Source organism: Pithys albifrons, chromosome 8 (assembly GCF_047495875.1).
Source record: "Pithys albifrons albifrons isolate INPA30051 chromosome 8, PitAlb_v1, whole genome shotgun sequence".
Taxonomy (NCBI): domain Eukaryota; kingdom Metazoa; phylum Chordata; class Aves; order Passeriformes; family Thamnophilidae; genus Pithys; species Pithys albifrons.
In genome coordinates, this window is record NC_092465.1 from 10,295,203 (window position 1) to 10,313,923 (window position 18,721).

The window sequence follows — 18,721 nt, forward strand, 5'->3', positions numbered from 1 at the left end:
TACAATTTGATCTTTTGGGACACATCTACAGAGAACACAACACTCATGGAACTGGCTGAAACAACCAGTCAATGCCAGTGTTTTACACTCTGCACTCCAGAAACAAGTGGGGGTTGCTGCTTGTGGGCAAAGAAGTCTCAGTGCCTACCACATAGCCAGTCAGTTCTAAAGGTCTGTAGCTGGTGGGCAAAAGTGTGATGGTTTGGACTTCCACGTGCTCCTGAGAGTGTTGAAATTTCAAATGCATCATTCCCAGCATCCTTGAAGGAGCAATCTCTGCCTACATCCCCGGAGAAGACTCTTTGAGCACTATTACTCTAATTAGGGCTTTTTTTTTTTTTTTAAAGCTATGTTTGGGGCATCTCTACAGTGGGAGGTCATGCCACCTTTGCAATGGGATGGTATGATTCCACTCAGCTGGCAGGAGCCTGAGCAGCTGAGAGAGCCAGCCAGGCACTTTGGGTCCTGTTCAAGTCCTCCTCCTGCCTGCACCTCGTGGCCCTGGCTGTGGGAAGCACAAAGTCCCCTCTGAAGGGTGTGGCTTTACACTGATGCCAGAACACAAGTATCTGGCCAGACATCCCAGGAACCTCTGAAAGGGTGAGGGACTCAAGAGGCAGTGACTGCTGTTCTACAGTCCACAACCCACATACAGCCCCCTGCACCCTGCAGACAGGAGGAAATTGGGGCACAATGGCATACTGGATGAAGAACATGCTCTCTCCCGTCTGTGCATGGGAAAAAAGAGAGATGGATCTCCGTGATTAAGTTGTATTGCTCACACAAAACAGCAAAGAAAGAAAAAGCTGTTCTGTGGATACCATTGCTTGCCATTTTCACCCACAGAGACAATGTCTACTTTTCAGCTGAGTAACCTCAGACATCAGCTCATTTGCAAAATATCTTCATTTTTGTAGTGTTTGGCTTAACTGAAATAGAGACCCACCCTCCAGAGCTCTCCCCTTCCTTCCCTGCAACATGCATTAAAGTCCCGTATTATTCACTGATCTCCATTCTTGTGGGATTAGAGATCAGGAGAAAGAAACACTTGTAACACGTCATATTCATTTTATAACTCTAAAGGGTTCAGTAGAAGATGCATCTATAATGACGAATGTAATGGATATACCTATAAACAAATAATTCTATATTTCTAGTGATTTCCAAGGTACAATAATTTATAAGAATTGCCTTACCAATGCTTTTTTTTCCCATTGTCTCACCATGGGAATAGCAGAAAGAACATTATCACTGCCAGTTAATACTGGAAGAGTCTGTGGGTAAAATTTACATTTCCTTTCCCAAAACGTCATCTATTAATCAAATGTTACCTAACAACACCCCCACAGCCAAGTCACAGCTTTTTCCTGCTGTGAGCTTAGAAAAAAAATAAAAGTCTGTTTGCATGAGAATGTCAAAGTGCTACCAGAGCACATCACTTAATTAGGGAACAAGATCTGGTCTGCTTTGGAGCAGGAGTTCAAATGATGGGGTAAGAAGGGCAGAAATGGGAAAGCAAAGACTCACAGCCAGATCAGCAGTCAGAGGCTGCTCCACTGGTTCACACATTTGCTCCCAGGTCCTGGGGGTTTGCTGCCTCTCTCTTCAGACCAGCCAGGATTCCAGGCTATGGGTGGATAACAGGAGATGGCAGTCTTAACAGAGTCCTTCTCGATTAAGTACAAGACCTTTAGAGACCATTTCTTCATTTGTAAAATAGGTTTTTAATCCCTGTGGGTGGAGAGGGGGCTTCAGAGTGTGGCCTCACTGCCCTCAGTGGAGGGGAGCTCACATACTGATTCTCTGCACAGCCTTCTACTGGTGCTGGAGCTGGTTTCCCTTGTGGATGCACTTGCCAAGCACCTCTTTAAAGTGACGCTGTGTACAAAAAGCTGGAAAAGATCTTAAAATCCATGCCAGTAACTCTTCACAATTCTCTTCCTCTTTCTTCCTCAAGGCTTTTGCAGAGAGATGAAAGCCAGGCCAGGTTGGTCTGAAGAGCAGAAATCCCTGCAGGCGAGGGCCTGGGTGGGCTGCTGGCGAGCAGGGTGAGGTGCTGTGCATGGACACGGGGGTCATGGGCAGGGGTGCAGGTCCCCCACAGCCACTGAGCCTCGGGGGCCAGCACGTTGCACCTGCAGCATGTGAGGCTGCCAGGGATGTTTGCATGGGCAACACGGTGGGCTCCAGATCTAAGTGACATCTCCCTCAGAAAAAGGGGAGATGAAAGACTGCCCTCTCCAGCACCCTTTCATCCTTTTGAAAACCCCTGCCCACCCTTGGGAACTCCCACACCAGATGAAGGGCAGCAGTGGTGTTTGCGGGAATGCAGGAGTCTTGGCTTCTGCGCATTGCTCCCTTAGGGAATGCCCTGCACTGCTTTGAGATTAACAGGTGGAAAAAAAAACCCTGCTGGATTTGTGGCTTTTGTAGCTTTTACTTTTCTTCCCTCTGAAAAGCAATATGAGGCTTAGTTCTGACAACCCACTCCATCTGTACCAGTTCGAATGAGGATCTCACAGCCCAGCCCTCAGCTGAGCATCCCCGGCCATGGTGGCCATGCTGACAAAGGCTCCTTGAAGAAATCCCAGCAAATACTACCTGATCAGTGTGGCTGCCAGTCTGGCCTGTGAGGGAACAAACTCTTGGGGATGGAATTGCCCAACATGAAAACTTCTCATAGCATCTTCAGTGTCAGTCCACATGAAAATACAAACCTTAAGGGATGAAATTGAGTTGGCAAGGCAGGTGGGAAACACAGCTGGCTCTTTTTTCTTGGAACATAATTTTAGTTGAAATAATTTTTTTTCAATATCTGTAGCTTTGTCCAGGGTAGGTGAAAACTTGTACGGCTCCCTCCACAGCCAAGAGGGTTTCTGTTTCCCATACAATGATAGCTGAAAATGGAAACCCTATGCAAGGTGACAAAGGCAGAACATGAAATAGCCTCTGCTCAAGTGATGTGGGGTCTAACACTGACCAAGCAAAAACAGTCAGCTGGAGGGAGGGGTGTGAGATAAAGAAGTGGGAAGACAGCTCAGGGTTATTCAGTAAAAAGCCAGAAATAGACTTTGCTTCTCTCTCCTCCAGCCTGCATGGTCTCAGGGCTCAAACCAGGAAAGGCACAAGGCATGCACTTGAATGCCTCTGAGGACCTGCAGGGATCTAAGTGACTTAGATCTAGGTGAATTAAGTGTAACTTTACAATCAGGCTTTAGAAAAGCAGCACGGGTGCTTCATCCAACAACTCGGTACTTTGCAGTACTGGGCCACTTTTTTCCTGGTTTGTTAAGCTCATTTTATAGAGACAGAAAGGTATCTGCAGCAGTAACTACAAAGTCCACTTGCAAAGCAGCTCCAACTGCCCTAATTCTTATCAAAAGCTTATCTTTCATTTGTGCACACAGGCTTTATCTGGTGGGGAGTGAGAAGCCATCCTGCCACACCAATGGCTGGTCCCCAAATGCTCTGCAAGGACAGCTCAGCTGTCCAAGAGTGTTCTTACCTTGGCCAGGGTTTGCTTCTCCATTGCAGAGGTGTTCTTGCCATTCCTACCCCCACTTCCCTGGAAGAGGCTTAAGGCCAGCCCAGACACACCAACAGACAGAAGGGACCAGTGGATGCCAGTATTTGTCTGATGCCATGTTTAAATCCAATTTCAAAGATGCATATCAAAACCAGGAGTGAAAATATTTCTTTTTCCCCCAAATCATAGGGCAAGGCTGCAGAGCAAGCCCTCTGTAACAAGATCTGTACTTTATCTAAACAGCAGAGGGCATGTTTACTCTAAGACAAGCAGCTCAGCATTTTGTAAACACTTCATAGCACCTCCTGGTCACTGAGTTAGAATAAAATATTGACATATTTGCACATGCTGGTAGCAGAGTCAGCAGCATATTCCTTGCTCTCTTACAAAAAAAACCCCACAACAATTCTTAGAAAAAATAAAATTAGTTACAGAGAAATTAATCCAACTCTCATTTGTAGGAAAAGATCTATCACTCATCTCTGACTAGGTCAACTTTTACTTTGAGACTTTTGGGATGACAAGCTTACACTGTCACCAGCCTCCCCACCTCCAAAAGAAAAACAAATTAACAAGAAAAATTTCTTGATAAAATGAGCAAATAAGGATTCCACCACACATGGATAGAGGGAAAATATACCAAAGGGAAAATATAATTTAAAATGGCATCTGATGAAGTGTCCCATGGCATCAAGCCTTTTAGTAGGGATGGGGAATGCCTTCTAGCACCCAAGCATGGATGGGCTTGGCTGCCTTTGAGACTGATTGAAAAGCCACAAGGGATGTTGACTGCTGTACAGGCAGATCCCCTCTTGCCTTCATCCCATTGCTGCTGCGATGCTTCCATGGTTGAGGCTGTGGGATGTCTCTGTACTCCAGGCACTACGTTGTAGCACTCTACCCCTTCCTGCATGTGAAGTGTCACATCTTGCTTTTCTAAAAGCTAAACCACCATGTCTGGGCTGCCAGCCCAGGCTATGTCACTCCTGGGCTGTCTCAACAATGCCTGGCCACTTAGGGCAGCAGTGTTGCCCACGAAGGCTGCCCCAGGAAAACACAGGAAGTTCTCAGGACTGTAATCATTCACACTGTAATAACAGGCCAGGAAAGGCTTTCTTACCAGTATTTTATCAGATTTTGCCAAGACAGTATGTTGGATCTACTCTGGAGATGGACAACCTCAGGCAGGGGGTGAAGGCATTTGCCTAAAGTACTTGAGAATTCTTGGCCTGAGCGGAGTATTGACTTGGAGCCAATGCTGTATCCACCAAACTGTTACTTACTCAATCACTTGGACTGTAGGGGTGCTAACACAATATTCTTCCTTACGGGATGTTTCCTAGTGCTTATCTTGCTCTAAGTGTCTCTGAGTAGTTCTAAAACACTGTCATTAACTGAAAAAAAAACAGATTAAGAAGTCTGATGTACATACCTTGGCAACAGCCCAGCTCACTAATCTAATTATGGCACTTCCAGTGACTCAGGGTGGGCCTGAGCTTCATCTCTCTTTTGCACAGCTAAGACACAGGAACAAACACCAGAGGCTCAGTGACCACAGTGTGTCAGCCAGCAGTACTTGTAACACACTGCAGTTGGAGTCATGCTGTGCAAAACAAGATGTCTGGAGCTGTGTCAGAACCCTGCATGTGAGGTCCATCCCAAAGCCTGGAGGAGCTGCAGTGAGGTTTAGCTCAGTCAGATCTTTGGACTGGAAGAATATTCACTTAGACAGGAGAGGCAGTCCAATGGAATTTGCACAGCTGACTTATGGATCCCTCAGCAATATCGAAATCCAATGACTTTATGACACAAAATTGTAGGACAATTAGTTGTGTCATTGTCCAGGACCCCAGACCTGGGTGTGGCTATTTCCTGATTCACCACGGCCTACACCTTATTCCCTGTCCCTGTGCAATTAACTACAGACATGTGAGAAAGGGAGTTTCCAAACTTCCTTAAATATAGGTTACTCCTATCACTCACATGGCTATGCATGTTCAAGTGCTTGTTCCTACACTCACATAATAATAGGTGAGTTTGTGCCTCCTGTTTTGTGAAACTGCAGCACAAAGCAGAAAGCCAGGGGGAAAAAATCAAACTTCATTTCCATCCTCATGCACTTTCATTACATATTAATATACAAAGATCAAAAAAACAGTCATCAAGAGTTTATTTCTAGTCAAAGCTGCAATGAATGGGAAGTTCTACAAGGCCAGCATGTCCCTGTGTGCGCAAAATCCCAGTAATGGCATTTCAGCTTGTTTAAACAGCCACTCAGAATTTCAGTTTCCTGCCCTCATGATACATGTTTTCCACATTTCATCCTGTCTGTGTGTCCCCTTGAAACAAAGGTAAAATGCTTCAGAAATCTGGAATCTACTGAACGGAATCTACTGTGGTATTTCATCAATAGCAAGCAAAGTGAGATGTGAAAGGCCACAATACCTGTGGGACTGCATGGATACTACAACCAGCTTACTGACTTCTTGCACAGTGAGTAGGCTGGAGGCAAATTGCAGCAACACTTCCAGGTAATTAATAGGTCTGCTTTGCATTTAGAGACTGCTCTCTCTGTTCCAGCACTGGGTGCATGTTCTCATGCACGATGGGAGGAAGAGGGATGTCAGGGGTGACAGTCCTATAGGAGAAGCCAGGTGACTTGCCCTGTTGTTACCTGGCTGTAATGACAGCTACAGACAACTCCACCGTAATGAGACAGGAAAGGCCTAATTCACCTCTGAGTGTTGATGCCTGGGACACAGCTCTCCTAACAGCACTCCCAGTGTCTATAAAATCCATCATGAGCCCAGCCATGTGAGGGCAAGGTGTTCATCCTCCTTGGGCAACTGGTCATCTTTTCTCCAGGTGCCCTGGGAGCTCCCCAGCAGCTCTGCTGGGACACATCACACAGCAGGGAAAGGAAACCCAGGTGAGATGCTGATGTTCACTGCACACACAGGTTGGGGCAGAGGGGGTAGCACAGCTGCTTAACAGTTATTTAAGCCTATGACACAAAGCCTAGAACACCGATGAAACCCTGAACCAGGCTCAGGTGCTGGAAGTGGTTTGTCTTGTCTCTGTTTTAATGAGAAAAGACTTCAGCTTCCAAGGCCATAATACAGGTAACTTCCTGTAACATGTTTGAAAAGAAGAATCAAAACACTCAAAAGGAAAGGGAAAATAACTGTGGCTTCCATTAGGTCAATACCCCAGAGCTTTACAGACTTCCCCATGGCCTCTTCTAGGGCTCCATGAGCATTTTATGAGCCCCCCCTTGCTCTGCTCCCTCCAGACGATTTTGTTTAGTTTATAATGGGTACACCAGCAATCCCTTCCCCCCAGTATTTCTTAGTCAGACCAACGAGCTGACCACACTCCCTTCAGGCTGCAGATGTACTAAAACCAGAACAAAGCATGGGCCGTGCTGCTCCTTGGAGGACAGTGTGACCTTAGTAAGTCGCCCCCACAATTGTTCTCTGATTTTCTCTCCTTCTGCCATTTTACACATTTGCTCAACCCCAGAGAGTTTTGCTCAGAAGCAAATTTGAGCTTTTCAAGCTCAATGAGCAACATTGTGGCTCCTGGGGACTGCAGCATAGAGGCAGTGTCACCTCCAGCCACTGATCTGGGAGATGCAGGATATGGTTTTTGAGTGTAAATTGAGTCATACACCAAGCACACAGTTACACCCCCAAGGGCAGATTGATACCATAGGGGTAAGACTTCACATTAGTGTCTTTTGATTTAAATAGAAAGGCTTTTTTTCTCATGAACTTCAGTACAGTAGACTGTACCATGGTAAAAATCCAAATCAAACAATCAAAAAGACCCATGTGGAGTATGGTAGAACCAGAAATGCCAACACTGTAAGGAGATACATACTCCTACTGGCAATTTCAAAACATGATTTTCCTCCTGTTAAGCAAAGCCAAAACAAAACACAGAAATCCTGTGCAAAAAGAATAGTGGTTCTCACCCAGCTCTGTACAATACACCTGTGTCTCAGCCACCTGTTACTCCACAGGGCAATTTTTAGTGAGTGAAAGCTTGCACAGACTCCAATGCAGTAACTGGGCACTGTCTTTTAACAAACACACACACTTCCAATTGTTACCTGTGACTGGCAAAACACTCTGAAAATGCAAACACGCTCCTGAGAATAATGAAACTTTAGCTGTAAGGACTATTCAATCTCCAGGATGTCAGTGGGGTCAAAAGCTTTCCTTTGGTACACATCCCGACACAATTAAACAAAAGCGAGCTTTCAGGTTAACAGCTAAGGTGGTACACCTTAATATACTTCTCTTTTTTTTTTCCTTCCAGGAGGAAGATCAGCTTTCTTTTGCAGGATGTTTATAGTGCAGCCTGCCTAACAGCATCTGGGAGATCTGCTAGGACACAGATATCCCTGTTCTCCAGTGACCCGCCCTGTCATCACCACAAAATCCCTGTGTCTCTGAACCGTGTCTTGCCTGTTTGAGCAGGAACCTCTTTCATCCTGGGTACAATGTATAGAAATGCTTGGTGTGGTCAATACACACAGGAAAAAAAAGTGGATCCTGCCAAATATCAATTGAGAAAAACCAGATATGTAACTCTTTATGAGCCTCTCTCAACAAGGCACTCCACTGGAACTGGTGATTTCACACTGAAAAAAGAGCAGAATAATGTACCATAATTTGGGTCCACCTATCTGCATCAGCCTTGCCTGTGATATAGGTACATTCACACAACTGCTTTTACCATTCTCATTCAATACCTTGACAGAAATGCAATTTCCCACTCTTCTAGGAGTAAAAGGAAACATTGTCTTTTCTGATTTTCTAGATAGTTTAAAGTGCTTGTTGTGGTACAACAACATTTGCTCCAGTGATTTATAACACGGGTCTGACCAGCAGCTTAGGGCAAAGGGCGTTTTTAATACAGAAAGCTGCTACGTTTATCGGAGTTGACACAATTGCATTATTGTTGGAATGAGGTCTCAAATGGGAAACAACAAATGAAGGTGGCTCCATGAGCCTCCAGCTCAGCAGGAGCTTGTTCCTCAGCTTCCTCCACTGCTCCCACCACAACAGAAGCCCAAACTCCAGCTCTTGGCAAACCCAGAGCTGTTGCTTTGTGACTCACACTGAATTGGCACATATGTCTGCAAGTGATATAGACCCAGCAGCTCCCCTTTCAGCAAAGGCATTTCAAAATGGAAAATTTTCTTGGGAAAAAAATAATCACAAGGATGATTGTCTCTACCTCCATGCTAGTATTGGGGTCAAGGTCATCACACTCTGATTCCTCTGAGCTGTTTGTCTCCTTGTTTGGCAGCATGAAGAGGAAGAAAGAGAACAAGAGATTAGAAAAGGGATTGGTTAGTCAGGTCAGAGCAGCACAGTTGTGAGAAGCATAGAAATGGGTAACAATAGAGAAAATGCTCCTAAAAAACAAACAAAACCCAAACAGACAACAAAACAAGGGAAGCAAAGGCAAAGACATGCTTTTGCCAAAGAAGCAGCAGTGATTCTGCAATTTGTTCAGGTAGCAAAAACAAGGAGGAAGCAAGAGGAGGAAGAGCTGTGCCACCATGCTGGAGCAACTGCTTCCCTTGGGCCCAGTCCTTCCTCGGTGCTGCAGGGTGGCTGTGCAGCAGGTGTGAGGGATCCTGGGGTGCAGTGGCAGGTTCCTCCCTTTGCACATGCCAGGGCTGTTTCACTAGGCTTGTAAGACTGAAAGCCTCCACAAAGGAAAACACTTAATCATGGGCTCTCCTGGAGAGGGGTGGATCCGAAGGACATGCTCAAGTGCTTTCCTGAATCAAGGCTCAGCTTTGGTTGTGTCAAAATCACAAGTGTTTGCTTGCCTCTGTTTCCCTCTGGAGGGAAAGCCCCAGATTAGTCCTGAGCAGGCCTCATGGTCGATTTATAGGGATGGATCCTCTGAGCTGGAGCACAGTAGTCAGGCACCCAGAGCAGAAGATGGAGCTTAACCCCACAGTTCTCAACCTTTTCCATACTGGGAGATCTCAGAGAGAGAGAGAGAGACGCAGACACACACACACACAGACACACACAGAGACACACACGAGACCCTCTCCTGGCAAGACAGAGTCAACATCTCTGCCCTGTCTGTTAACACGGAAAGAAAAAAGGTCATTGAGACCATCTCCTTGGACCAAAAACCTTAAACATCTCAAGGTTGGGAACCCCTTATCTTGAGGCATGGTGAAATACTGGTTTATAGAAAACTCATCAACTTCAGCAAGGCCAATGGTTCATCCAGTGGCTTTCTCACTGCTGCAGCTCCTCTGGTGGAGCTGCAAATTGGGCTAGATCACAGGTCAGTAAGTCACTAGTGTCCCAATTTTAAGCTATTTAATCACATATGTAGTAGGGGTTTTTAATGAAGATTACTTACTTGCATGTGGGATGCCAGGAAAAAGAAAACAAAAAACAAAGGCTGCATTTTATCTTGCATGCAAAAATCCTGCTAAAATGGATACTACAAAAAAAGAAAAGAAACCCAACCAAAACTAAACTTGAGAAAAAACTCAACAAAAAACAAAACTCAAACTCTAAATTGCCACCCCCTTCCTCTCTCAGGAGAGGATATTATAGGGGCTGGAAAGGATGGGAAGCAGGAGAGCAGCACAGAGCTTTCAGATGGCCTTACTCACTTTAACAGAGACTTTGTTCCCCAGAATATCCTTGGATTTACGTGGCCCATTGGCTTCATTTTTGCCACTGCTCTCCTTTTCCGCCCGCTTTCTCATGCGCAGGGTATGCCATGAACATGACTTCCTGTTGTACCAAAAAACGCAGCAATCAAATGGCAAATCATAGCAGGAAAGAAGGATTTGGAAAGGGGAACCAGCATCCACATTTGCAATTACTGCAATTCCCTAGAAGGTGAAAGCCACCAGCAATATGCCTGCCTTAATCGCAGCAATGAGAGTTGAAGTTAAAAACCAAAGAGTTCTGCAAAGCAGATGTGCCACATTTGCTATTTAAATGCATGGAGCAGTAAAAAAATGTCCATGATGGATGCACAGGCAACTAGAACTTGGTCAGCTGGTTTCAGGGACTTTGTCTTGCACTGCCACAAACATAAATTTATTTTAATTTTTCTACAGTTAAAAGACCAATTTGGTCCTCAGTCTTGTAGGTTAAAAGCAGTGAAACAAATATAAATACATAAGAATGGTCTTAATAGGTTACTCAGTACAGCGAATAAAAAAATGTAAGAAATTCGAGGTCTTGCTTGCTACATGTTGCTCAAAACAAAAATAGCTCAATAAATAGGAGCTGCATCATTAACTTTCCAAGACATAAGTCATTTCCTAGAATGACAAGTTCTTCTGTGCCTCTCAAGACCAAGAGTTTCCCATTTTATTTTTCCAATCCAGTCAGAGAGGACATCAGTCAGGCCATGGGTTTTGGCTAGCATCACAGCAAGCACCATTTTCAGTACATTTTTCATTCCCTATTACTATTCCTGTGACCTTACTCTTGGAAAAAAACAATAAAAGACCATGTCACCCTTTGTAAGAGCAATGCTGTGTTGACAACAGAAATTGCATATCAAAGCAGACATAAAAAAATAAGAAAAAACCAAATCAGTTCTGGATATGGATTTCATTTGGTTTAAATAGTGGACAGGTTGTGGGGGGAGTTTGGGAAGGTGTATGTTGTCTAAAGCATAAAGCTCTCAAAATAGCAGTGTGATGAGCTGGGATCCAGGTCCAAAGCATCTGCCCACCTTTAAGTCATGCAAATTTGATTTGCATGTTTAAGCCCAAAGTTTGGCACATGTCACGTCTACAGTACCTTGACACATTTTACAAAGCAAGTTGTATGTAATCCAAGGATCACCTGTGATGCCAATAAAATGCAGTATGTTAGCAAGGTAGGACTCAAAGGATGCCCCACACAGCCGACACTCCCCCATGAACACCGGGTCTGATTCCTAAGTGTTTTCTGGTTATGCTTCAGCACCTGATGGGAGCTGTACAATAGCTCAATCAAACAAAAAGCAAATGCTGCCAGTGACACAAAACTGAACTGGGTCATGTCAACTGTTTTTGCAACCAGAATTAGTGTCTCCAGTTGGCACAGGCAGTCATGTCTCAGCACAAGGAGCACCAGAGCACCCTGCACATCTCAGCCACAGTAAGTGCTGACTGATATTTGAGCGTTTCTGGAGAAGGTGCAAATGAGATGTGCAGAGCAGAGGAAGTTATTCAACACTTCAGAACTGTTACACTTTCCTTTAAGGTATGGTAAGAGTCAGTGATGTGGCTGATGGACTCCTTGACCTAACAGTGAATAGTCTATGGTGCCAACATTACTGGATTGACCATGTATTTTGTGTACGGTATTTGCTAACAGAAGAAACTGTTTCATTATTTAAACTAATCAGTCAATATGATCTGGCAGACTAGATAGGGTTGAAGGTAACATCAGCTCCAGGTTGTTTTTTACCCACAGGACCCCCATTATTCAAGTTTGGTTTTGTTTTCAGGATTGTTTTAGCAGTTTGAGTCGGAAAACATTATTTAAGACTTTAAATCTCACTGCAGTAAGAAAGAGAGAATGCAATGTACATGTCTTTCAATTTGTTACACCTTTCTGGTCACAATTCACCCGACTACAGAATTTGATGCAGAATTTTACTGTACAGCTGCCATGAAATCAGTCTTCACCAGGAGTCTGGTGCTGGAGATGAATCTAAGGACATGTTCTTTTATATTGTGGTTAGAGAGGAACCCGGGAATGGCCATGGCAGATGTGCAAGAGATGTGCTAAGCAAGTCCTTTGGCTTAACATGCAATTCCAAATAGCATTCATTACTGACTGACAGGTAAAGTCATCATTTCTCTTAACTGAAATGGCAGCAGAGATCAAGTTATTATTTTTAGTGAATCTGTCACAAAACCTTTCCTCGTGTTCAATTCTGCACCTTGAGGTACTTGTGTAAGGTAACACAATTTGTAGCATACATCATGCATTACCATCTAGTCATTTTAGATGTTAAAAGAAATCAACAGGTATTACTGAAAAGAGGGTTGTACCTTCTGTATTTAATACCAAAAAACCACTTTCTTGCACTAGTCATTTCAGACTGACAAATTTCTAAAAATCAGAAAAGAAAAATATATATCCACACATTTGTTAAATAAGCAACAAAATATTATGAACAAAAAACCAAACCAAACCAAACCAACCAAACAAAAAAAAAAACCAAAAAAAGGGTCAAACTAGTTCTTTTACCTCATTAAAACATGCTCATGGTGAAAATTTATTTTACATATTTAAAATAGTACATTTAAAATTAGTTACATTACAGGTACAATGATGAACATTGCGACTACCATTATATTGCACAACCTGACTTCATCAATATGAGTTTCTTTTTTTTTTTAAATAGTGCAAAATACTTTATACAGGAATGTACTTGGATGGGGGACTTGCAAACCAAAAAATATATTACAAAAGTTACTGCAAACAAAAAAAAAAAAACAAACCAAACCAAAATTAAAAAAAAAATACAAGCTGTACAAGGAAATTGCCATAGACAACAAAATCTCTCCTCCTTGAGAAGCGAACCTCAGTCCAACACAGGGCCTGGATTTTTTTTTTTTTTTTTTGCTAGATGCTGTTATAACCAATATATAGATTAGTAACTTAATACAACATAAATATAAGTCCAGTCCAAGCAGGTCCATGTTGGTGTAAAACGGTATAACGTAAAGCGTATCTTTAACCATCTATGGTTTTATTTCTCTCCAAAGTATAAACAAAACCCCACAAAATGAAAATAAGCAAAACTCGAGCTATTCACAATGGCTGCCCGACGTTGCAGACTGACCACTCAGCTTGTTCCAATGGCACTGTAGATAAAAATCAGCAGAAATTCCCTACCATTTGGGTTTGTTTATTTTTATTTATTTATTTCCTCAAAAAATCCACACAGTGCTCCCAGCGAAGCCAACATGGCACTTACTTGATGCTTCCGTCGCTATTATCTGTGGTGGATTTAGTGAGGGGAGCCAAGATATTGCCAGGGATCCATCCTTCAGCAGCCGGAGAGTGGTCGTTTGCGGGCTGGTACACCAGGAACATGTTCTGCTGGTTAATAGCAAGGATCTGAACCACCTCTCCTTGATTCACACAGATCTCATCCTCCTTCAGTGCATAGTAATCTTTAATCACCACCATAGAAGAGGTCCCATTGCACCCTCCCAAATCAGGCTGTGAAAACGGACACAACAGAAACCTGTGAGCGGGCAGTGCTGAGGAACCCGTGTTTTCCAGCAGCAATCCCAATACTTCCTTTCCAGCCTAATAGTACCAGGCAAAAAGACACAAAACACTTGAAGTTCGCATTGGCAGAAACAGATTTTAAGGATCTGAAAGGTAGCAGTAATCTGATACAAACCAACCTCCTATTTCACATCAGCTTTCACAGCTAGCGACGGTGCCCCGTGTGTTCTCGTTTGTTGGGTGTTACAGATGAACGGTCTGTGCTGAGCCAAAGTGGGGAGAAGACCAATGAAGGCTCAATGTTAGAAGCTGAATGAATACTCACATTTAAATATAGGTCATACTGAAAGTGGCTTTGGTCAACCTCAGTCAGCAGCAGGGTCCAAACACTGCTGGTGGCTACTGACTCTTTGGTGGTTTGTGTGCAGTGGACATGCACCCAAATTATAACCTTCAGCTGACACCCTGAAAGCTGCTACATGGGAAAAGGTCTAAACTCTTCTATATCAGCAGAGTAGACCTCTTCAGGAATGGGTGGTTAAAGGATACTAGAGAAGCCTGAATATTGCTGCTGCCAGTTCTGCACATGGATATAACAGTTCACCAGATCTGCAAGCCCACTGCCCTGAAAAACACTGGGATCACTGCTCCAGGGTCAGGCTCTGTCTTTATTTCCCAGCTGAAGTGCCATCCATCTGGATGCCAGAGCTTTTGTAGTCTCTCTTTAATCTCAAGTCACATTTTACACCACTGCTGCAGTATGTTGATTCCTGTTGACCTGGTTAGCTGATAATTAGAGCTAACCTCACGGATCATCTATGGTATAAGAAAGGGGCTGTGAGATCATGTTTTATCAGATGAGCTCAGTACCTTGCTTTGTTCATACTTGTCTCCGGGCTGTGAGTGTTCATACCCTGTGCTGCCGTTGGAGGTAGATATCTTCAGGGGTGGGAGAGATGGGTTACGGCTTGTAGCCTTCAAAGGCTTCTCAGACCCCACTGGAATAGAGGAGTGGGGTCTGCTGTTGGGCTGAAGGACCCTCCCGGCCTGGGGCCTCAGCACAGCTGAGCTGCTCTCTTTGCGTTGGTACTCTATGGGTGACTGCAGCGCTGCAAGGGAGGAAGAGAATTAGCCACACACCTTCAATGACCTTGCAAAGGGCTGCAGAGGGAGTGTGGGGTGATTCAAACAGCAGACAAACTGCAAACTGAACAGGAACAGGAGATGGCCCCCATGGAAGCACACGGTGCGTTCATGGCTGGACACGTCACACTGTGCTGTGCATGAACTGAACACAGCATTCCATGCTGCTGCCAAGAACAGCTTCTCTAACCAACACAGTGGGCTAAAATATACATAATTGCATCCATTTTCTTTGAAATCACACAAATTAATTACATCCTCCAGTCAAAATAAATGAAAGCCTGGATAAGAGATGCACAGTGCAGTTACAGCGAATTTTGCTGACACCAGGAAATACAGGCCAGGACCTCTAAGTCTCATCTGCATATTCCCAAGAAAGCATGACGACTAAATACTCTTCAGACATGATGAACTGCAACTTGGCTTTCAATGTGCTTTTTACATTAACTGCTTCAGTTCAAGGAAACTGCTGGAACTGACCAGCAAAGGAGGAAGTACAGATGGCACCAAGACATTAACCCCATCAGTTCAGGCCTCTCCAGAAAACACCCAACAAGCAACGCTAAACAGCTTCATAACCCTTAAAATAAAAAATAAAAACAAACAGAAACCCCCAAAAAAGTCTACTTGTGAGAGTGTACATTTCAGAGTCATGAAGAGAGCTTATACTGGAAATGGAATGATAAAAATTCCACATTGTAAAGAAATAGATTATTTGTTATGTTTGGAAAAGAAGGGATCAGGGCTGGGACTCACAGTGAATGGGAAAGGAACAGATTTACTAGGCTCAGACTACCATTCCCAGACCTATGGGTTTGGTTTCTTGCATGTCATGTGGCTTTAATGGATGATTTATAATCAATTAATACTGTGTACATGCACCAATCTAAACCTACTGGAATGCAGAGAGACTAGTCTAGCAAGAGGCAGACAGAGGACATAATGTCACCACATCAGCCCCACCAGGGAACCACAACAGAAGGAACGTCTTTCCCAACAAGAGGAAAAGGAAAGAAAAACAGAAAAGCTCAGCACCACGCAGCATACTCTCTAGCATTCCTTTTCCAGAGAAAGACAGGAAAACTCCAAAAAGAAATCACTTCATACTGAAGAACAAAAGACTCAAAAAATATCAAGGAGGATTCCAGATCACTATTTTCTTTGAAAGGACACAAACATAAATCTGTAGCAATCTGGACAATTACTTGGCTCCAAAACGTATGTGGTGACCCTTGTCACAAAAGCAGATTGTATTTATGCCACAGTAACTGCCAGTTTCCCTTGCTTACCTCAGCTGCAGCTGGGAATGGTTTGGTCCTGCTGAAATCAGCCACAGAGGGCAAGGAAGGTTGGGGAGAACTTTGACAATGATTTTGACAGTGACATTTTTCTATCATACATGGTGGATTTGGCTGCAAGGTGTTTAGCAGTCAGATGTGAATGAATATTTATCAATCTATCTTGAAACAGTCTGTTCTAGTCAGTGCTTTTAAAGGGTATTTAGCTGAGTGTCCACTTGCAACTACTAATTCCACCATTAACTATCACAGTCATGCCTGGCTTCCAGCCCCCTATCAAACATCTGTTAGTATTCTTAGAAGCTTCTGGCAAAACCAGTGTCTAGGTACTCACATTTTCTCTTTCTCCCTCAACTTCGCTCCCCAAAACCGATTAAAAAAGAGGTATGGATGAATGACATTTTCTTTATGAAATATATCCATCAGTGACATATATTTTCACAGCTGGCTTCTTCAAGCAAAATGAAAGAAAAGTCGCAATAACCAATCATTTTGTGCACAGCCTGTTTCTCAAGCTTAGCAGCTTTTGCTTTTCCAAGGGAAAATTATAAAAAACTTGAATATTAAAGTGTAATTCCACTAAACTTTACATTTATGAACTGTGGATGCTTTGAATGCAACCTCATTCTCTTTAGAACTTCCCTGTCAAAGGGAGAAAAATCAGGGACAGCTTGGGCAAGAACTCACAGGGAATATTTTGTTATTAAGTTGACGCAGCATTGGCTCAGTGTGGATTTAATATGATTTTAGAGACAGAAAACATCTGCTTTAATGAAATGCAAAGCTAAAGAACGTATTTGAAGATTAGTCAGCCTCAATAAGATTACATTCTAAAAGCCACTTAAAATGTTCTGGACTGGATAGGCTCTACTGGATGCAATTTTCTTGGATCTTGTTTATAGGTTTAAGGTAAATCCTTAAGTTTGTGTTTTAATATAAATCTATTTTTACTTTTAGCTTTAGAGATAGTGATGATTATGTTCCTAACCCATCAAATTACTTCCTGGCCTCACAGAAGACAGACCAAATAGGGGCTATGAAGATACTTCAGTGGAAAAAGGGTCTCACAGGGCAGTAAGTCCTGGGAGGATAAAAGTGACTATAACAAAAATTGAAAAAAACAAGCAATAAAGATGTGGAAGGGTCAGAAAACCCCTGCAATAGGGCCTCTGGAGTTCTCACAAGGGTTTTAAAAAAATTCTTTAGCTAACTATTAGTGGAACTTATTTCTGTTCCAGTAATTCCTCATTCAAAGTCAACTACACTGAAATAAAACCATCAAGGTTTTGATACCAGCTGGTCAAACTGGAGAACTTAAGAGTGTTCATCTCACCAGTGTATTTAAGGAATCATTTTACAATGGTTGTATGAGGCCCTCTCTATTCTGAGTCATGAAAACCCAATACCAAATTGTGTCATCATAGGTGAAACATTATTGCTCTTCTCAGCTCAGCCATAGCTTCTGAACTGTCACAACTTTTGCATGTAACCCCTTTCCAGTTAATTTCCAAAAAGTAAAATCAAGCTGAATTAAAATTTTAAAAACTTGACATTGAAAGAAAAGGAACCTTTGCTTTGATGTGAGCCAAGAGAGCCTCTTCCAATTTTGCAACAAAAAAGGCACAAATCCAAACAACAAAAACTCAAAATCAAAAAATCTAACAGATTGTGCCAAGCCAAAACATTTTGATTCAAGTAAATAAGTTTCATTATGAAACATGTTTAAAGTTATCAAATACAGAACTCTTCTCTAATATAAGCTGCATACAAAAAAAAAGCTGTTTTGAGATGAATAGTACAATGAAATTTTGGCAGCATCCAAAGTAATGATTCCCACTTCGTTGCTTCCAAACAAACAAAAGAGATGGTATTTTTAGACTCTTTCTCTACTTCTGTTTCCTTCTCTTTCACTCATCCATTCAAGAGCAAGAAGCTAAAATCATTAACTGAATTTGATTCAGTATTATCAAAATACACACTTCCATGGATTGTGTATGTGTGTGTCTGGTTTTTTTGGGAACTCAGCTTGAACTTGAACTAATATTTCAAACCACCCCAAATCTATTCCTAAAGCAAAGCTGACACTTTGGAAAGGCCCCTATTCATCCACAGCTCCCATGATTCCTAGGAGAAACAAGCCCTTGTCTTTTTTTTTTTTTGAATTAAAAGCAGGTGCTGCCCTCCAGAAGTGGGACTTGTAAGGGGCTGGGGGTGAGGCAGCCTTCATCCCTCCTCACATCCTCAGCTTGCAGCACATGATGATGGTTAGTAGAAAGTTCTTGGGGATAAGGCTTTCTGAGGAAGTGGGAAATACTGTGTAGATGCAATGGCAACCTGGCTTCCACAAGGTCTTGGGATGGGATCAGATTTTAAATCTCCCTGTAGCATGGAAGGTACCAGGCCATACAGCCCTGCAAACATCAGCATTATTAGAGGATCTTGCACAAAAATACCACCCACAGAGGAGCCTGAGACCTGAACATGAACCTGACTGATGCATGCAG

The 18,721-nt window shown here is 43.1% G+C and overlaps 1 protein-coding gene across 5 annotated transcripts in view; it reads right to left on the reverse strand.

Moving 5' to 3' along the window:
• Nucleotides 1-18,721, reverse strand: part of KALRN (kalirin RhoGEF kinase) — a 500,698-nt gene that overhangs the window by 18,624 nt on the left and 463,353 nt on the right. For all 5 annotated transcript variants that reach the window (XM_071561941.1, XM_071561942.1, XM_071561944.1 and 2 more), the window contains 4 exons: nt 14,647-14,885; nt 13,517-13,764; nt 10,191-10,314; nt 8,774-8,833 (listed from right to left, as the gene is read on the reverse strand). In XM_071561941.1, coding sequence (XP_071418042.1) covers nt 8,774-8,833; nt 10,191-10,314; nt 13,517-13,764; nt 14,647-14,885 — 671 coding nt within the window. The remainder of the gene's footprint in view (nt 1-8,773; nt 8,834-10,190; nt 10,315-13,516; nt 13,765-14,646; nt 14,886-18,721) is intronic.